The sequence below is a fragment of the Vipera ursinii genome (genome assembly GCF_947247035.1).
Source record: "Vipera ursinii genome assembly, chromosome: 5".
Taxonomy (NCBI): Eukaryota; Metazoa; Chordata; class Lepidosauria; order Squamata; family Viperidae; genus Vipera; species Vipera ursinii.
This window is the reverse complement of record NC_139518.1, coordinates 61,436,493-61,442,492: the sequence shown is the minus strand read 5'-3', so window position 1 is coordinate 61,442,492 and position 6,000 is coordinate 61,436,493. Positions and strand designations below refer to the sequence as shown.

The window sequence follows — 6,000 nt, the reverse complement described above, 5'->3', positions numbered from 1 at the left end:
TATTTTTTAATAAAATTTAAATTAGAAGTAGTCCATGGGACATGACACTGAATAATGGCTGTTCTTAATTTCTCTTTCATAATACAAACCTATATTTCTCAGGAGTGCAAAGACCTTTTGGTAAATAGAAGACATTACACTCTTTTAAGTCTCTGTAATTAAACTTTTCATTAAGCTTTTCATAATAACTTCATACTAAGGCCATGATCGAATCACAAAACTATGAGGACATTCCCCCCTCATTGATCTGAAACAATGCTTGCCACCTTAAAGAACCGATAAGTTGGCAGAAGCTGGGACGAGTAACAGGCGCTCACTCTGCTATGCGGCACTCGGGATTCGACCCGGCAAACTGCCGACCTTCTGATCGACAAACTCAGCGTTCTAACCCACTGAGCCACCGCGTCCCTTCTGACAGTAATAGTATTTTATATATATACAAATTATTTTGTAGAAAGCAAAAGCAGCAACCTCTCTATAAACTGGATACTGTCATTAGCTGGAGAGTCTATTTCCTTATTTTTTTTTTAAGTTTCAGTGATTTTAGGAAGGTTATGATGTGTACAGTATAGCTTTTCAAACCAGCTGTTTGTCATTCAGTTCTTTGTTGGCAAGCATAGCAACAATTCTGCATGTCAAGAACAAGTCTGGAATGCCATTCCATAGGACATACTATAAAGAAATGCAAACTCAGAGAAGATCACCTGTAAAACAGAACACAGGATGAAACCAGCATTTTACTATATATTAGCTAAATTCTCTGATACAGGGTCCTTACCTGTGCAAAGGGCCTTTGTTGCTTGAACAGGCAATCTAGACCAGGAGCACCTCTAGAATTTTAGGAGCATGCAAATGCCTGCATTCAGAAAAATGACTGTCATGTGACAGATGGCTACTCACAAAATGGCCATTTACTAGAGGATGAACTAGCCTCTTAGGATGCTCGTTGATGGCCCAGTGGGTTAAAGCCATCCCTTACATAAATAGTTGTGTTTTTTTAAATTCCATTTATATCCCGCCCTTCTCCAAAGACTCAGGGCGGCTTACAAGCTTAGCAGTAGCCTTCATTCTATGTATATGCCTGCTTATTAGGGCTTTCACACACACACACCCCAAGCGGCATTATTACAAAGTCAGCTTAATTGCCCCCAACAATCTGGGTCCTCATTTTACCTACCTGGGAAGGATGGAAGGCTGAGTCAACCTTGAGCCTGGTAGGACTCGAACCTGCACTAATTGCAGGCAGCTGGTGTTACTTAAGGAGGCATTAGCACCAGCTGCTTATATTTTGCTAAAATAACCTTTTTTAGTATTGAGTGAGCCAGTGACTCTGGTGATTAATGGAGATATTGGGATTACACTGGTAACAGAACAGTTATGGCCTTTCCCCGCTTCAGAGCCAGAAAGATGCACTACATTGAGGGTACGGTTAAATGGGCAGATTCAGAGCCCAGATGGATCAGTATTGGCTTTTCCCTGGAAACATCTGAAAGGGAATCTCAGGCCTCAGTGGAGCTCAGCCTTTATTTCTATCATATTTGGGCTGACCATTACATCCCAGTAGGCAAGTCATCAATGCCAAAAAAAACACCTAAATTTGATTTAATCACTCCCTGCATAATTAGTATAATTTGATAAGCTTTTGGAAGGGCTGCACACAAAGCTTTTCCAGAGTGCATATAGTCCTAATTTCTTGCTTGCCAGCTTCAATCGAGAAAGTTTTAAAAGGGGTTTGTTTCATGCTATATTATTGTGGTTATAGTGCTCTTACGTGTATTACTTTTGCTTTCAAAATATGTCTCTGGCTTGAATTTGGGATTTTTTTTTTCATCAGAAAGGCTTAATATTTTCTTTGGAATCTGTTACTCTAAAGCCAATGATTTGCAACATGTTCTTATATTTGAGATTCAATTATGGCAGCTTTCTTTTACAGTGTGTACTTTGGCATGTGTTGGGTTTATAATTCCCACAATTCTCACCCAGTGCGAGACAGGCTCATTTAATTTCTACTTGCAACCTGCAGGCTGCTAAGCATTGGCACTTTTTGCATTACATATAAACTATATTTTCAAGTGCTTCTATGAAGTAATGAGGTGGGGTATTTTGTTCAAATATTTAGTGAAAACTCTGAAAGTGACGTTCTTGGCCAGATGTTAAAACTTAGACAGAAAACAGGCAGTCCTCCACTTAGAACTATTCACTGAGTGACCATTAGAAGTTACAATGGCACTAAAAATGCCACTTATGAACATTTTTCATACTTATGACCATTGCAGCAACCCCGTGGTCATATGATCAAAATTTGGATACTTGGCAACTGGCATGTATTTATGACAGTTGTACTGTCCCAGGGTGATGTCCTCACCATTTCTAACCCTGCTAGCTTCTGACAAGCAAAGTCAGTGGGGAAAGCCAGATTTGTTTAGCAACTGCATGGTTCACTTAACAACAGCAGTGATTCGTTTAACAACGATGGCAAAAAAGCTCATAAAATGGGGCAAAACTCACTTAGCAACTGTCTTGATCAGCAATGGAAATTTTGGACTCAATTGTGCTAGCAAGTCAAGGACTACTTATAGATGGAATCGGTCTGAAGGAAAAAACATAGGGCATTTTTTACTTCAGACCAACTGATTAATATAACCGAGCTTCTATATTTACCTACTAAAGTGTTTCCTTGATGATTTAAACTTAATTTCCTGACTTTGCAAAAACGCCTTTTAATTGGCGATGTCAACAGCTGTTTCAACAGAATGTATAGTAAATGAAAGTATTCACAAAAATTGTTTACTTACTAGGTAAGGAAAGATAACATTGGCTGCAACAATTTTGGTAGTACTTTGGCATGAATAAATGAACATTTAAATGTGGGTACTATTGCTTGCATACTACAATCACGTGCATGTTTCTCAGTATTGTCTGCTACTGTAGAGACCAAGATGCACTTTTTTTTCAAAAATTTGTTTCAGGTGAAAACAAAATAACATATTTTTTTATTTGCAGATACATGACTTTGCTATAATGGAACCCTGCTGACAAATATTAAAAGATAAAGGATTAAATAAGATTTTATTGTCACATTTACCTTTGTCAAAGATGTACATTTAAAAGTTTCTGAGCAAGATTAAAAATTTCTCAAATGAACTGATGAGATGGCAACAGCACTTATTGAACAAACTGCACTATAGTAGCTTGTATACCCAAAGTTAATAAAATCCAAATATTTTTTTGTTAATTAGAACAGACTACAGCAATGAAAAAAATGCATGTTAAGGCCAAAGAATATATTAAGTAGTGGAATAGAAATGTTTTACAGTCCCAAATATCCAAGGAGATAAATCAATTAAATGCTTTTTTTATTCATTAGAGACATAGAAGACTAATAATAAATAGATCTCAGACTGTTTAGCTATTGAGATTTTAGCCTGAGGCAGTCCGACATCTTTTTTTAAAAAAAAAAGGGGGGAGGGGGGGAGAGGTTGGATATTAATGAGTGGAATTATGCATGATCAAAACACAAAAATAGTGAACAGTTCACTATTTGGTAATTGAAATAAAAGCCAAATTGGATGCTTAAATTGCACTTTTTTTTATCATGCGGGTTAAAAAATACCCCCAAGCCCCCACCAACTCTGCAAACGTATAGTAAAGAAATAAGTGCATCCAAATATATCTTGAGCAGAATCTGCTTCGTGCTTCCAAAAGCCGAGTCTCCTCCCCCCCCCTTCCCAATAAGAAACACAAATTAAATTTAAGAGGAAATTTTCAAGTTAAGCACAAGTCTGGGCATTTTTGCAAGTAAGTTGCAAGAGCTTATCTCCATTAAATGTTCAGCATTTATAATTTTCTAACACAAAACTCCGACATAACTGACCACTTCCACTATGTGCTTTCATGTGTTATGAAGAAAACTGAGACAATAAGGATAGTGTGGCAAAAGTCACATTAAATCCACCAACGTCAAAGTAGTATGTTTAGGACATTCACAGATGATTTACTGGTAATCGCTTTTCCTACAGAAAAAGGCAACCATAATGTCAAGTGATTTACATTAGGCCTGTAGAAAAAGATTGAAACAAACCTCATCTCTATTGAAAGAGCATGCAGAGAGGATAATTCACATTTGTTCCAATCCGGCTTCCTGGAATTAAAGGTTTGTTTGTTTTGTCCTGGCAATGATTTATTTGGCTTCACCATTAAAAAGCCTGCTGATTTAAGTCCTTAGAAACGACCTCTCTAAAATTCAAGGCATGATAGTACACGAGGTAAGGTTTGATTTAAGATCATTAGAGACCATGTTTAGTTGCTAAATCCCTTTTTTTCTTTCTTTCTTTTGGAAGGTATGGCAAAAAAAAAAAAGTTACAACTGTTTCAAATTTCACTTTGCTATTTACCAGTACATCCTGAATCTCATCAATCAGTACAGGCTGATTATCTTCATGGTTCCATTACAAAACTTGTAAAACTGTATCAAAGTGAGTAAGCCATCTAAGTTCAAGTCTTTTTGTGTGTTTTTTTTAATATGCACTGTGCACAATAATCCTCTTTCGTAGATCATTTCCTCAAAGTTAAATTCCAAAATATTTCTGTAACAATTAGGAAAGATAGTCCTATGCTAAGCTCTACATTAAATCTGAGAGATCTGAGTGTTCCTAGAATCTCCATCCACGTGTGCTAAGGATCGAGAATCTCTCGTTTGTGCGTATTCACTGTCAGAAGACTCTGTAGGGTCAAGCGAATTCTCATAGTCACTGTCTTCTGATTCATTAACATTCTCATCGGTGGTGGTGTGGGAACAAGGCTGCACGGAGGTTCCACTGCCTGAATACTTCAATCCTGTATTTGTGGAAGCATAACTAGAAGAGCCCACTGCTTGAGGTCGAGGCATAAAAACACTGCTTTCTAGAACCCCAGGACGTACAGCACTGTCATGATTGATCACAGCGTAAGGAGGAGGAGGATCAGAAGCATCCGATTCTTCCAGATGACTTTCCACAGCAAATCCAGGATGTGTTATTTGTGGGATAAATATAGGCTCCAAGGTATCGTTTGACATTTGCCTGTTCAAGAGAGTCTGTTGTAATCCTAGAAAAGCGTAAAAGTAAAGGTTGTAATACCAACCAGTTAGATTAAGACAATTAGTTTAGGCGTCTTCTAACCTGTTTGTTGAAAAGTTTCTACATATCAATTGGGAAAAGTATTTAATATGTAAGTTATACTCAACAGGTAAGCCAAGGATTTAAGTGAAAAGTTTATAAACAAATATCAAATAGAAATAGAAATCTATTTTCTTATAAATTATTTTGTTATTATTAGCATGATTTAACATTTATATCCTGTCTTTATTTTGTTGTCTAGCTTAAGTATAGATTCTCTTAGGATTCTCGAAGGATAGGCAGGAACACAACTTTTACAATGGGTCAGTATACACAATACATACATACATACATACATACATAGAGATTTCCGCACAAAGAAAAGTACATTTAACAGTAGAGAATATATAGGATATCTCTCTCTCTCTCTCTCTCTCTCTCTCTCTCTCTCTCTCTCTCTCTCTCTCTCTCTCTGTATGTCTATCCATCTATCATAATTTATCACACAGAGGATAGACTTGATGCAAGAATCAACTGAATTTTCTTCAGGTGGTTTAATTTCAAGTAACAGAATCAAAGCTGCAGCTCACACAGTTGCTGTACACTGACTTATCAAAAACAATAGAATCTCTAATGGGACCTACATCACTAAAACATTAAACTGAGATTTCACATCTCTTTGTTCTTTATATTCACTATTATAAAAACATATGAATCTATACAATCTATACAACCTTTCCTATTTTTTTAACTAGCTGGATAGTAGCTGGATCACAATTCAGTTGTCATACAAATGTTACCATAAATTGCATCCTGATGCCATTTTCCCAGGTTTTTTTTGTGGTACAATATTAGATTACCACTATGTGCACCTTGGCATCCTTCCTTCACATTACTAGGAGAT

The 6,000-nt window shown here is 36.7% G+C and overlaps 1 protein-coding gene across 1 annotated transcript in view; it reads right to left on the bottom strand.

Annotated features, from left to right (window-relative positions):
- Positions 1 to 3,052: 3,052 nt before the first annotated feature.
- Positions 3,053 to 6,000, bottom strand: part of ABRAXAS2 (abraxas 2, BRISC complex subunit) — a 29,378-nt gene continuing 26,430 nt past the window's right edge. The window contains exon 9 of the mRNA XM_083364528.1: positions 3,053 to 5,085. Coding sequence (XP_083220654.1) covers positions 4,628 to 5,085 — 458 coding nt within the window. The 3' untranslated portion in view covers positions 3,053 to 4,627. The remainder of the gene's footprint in view (positions 5,086 to 6,000) is intronic.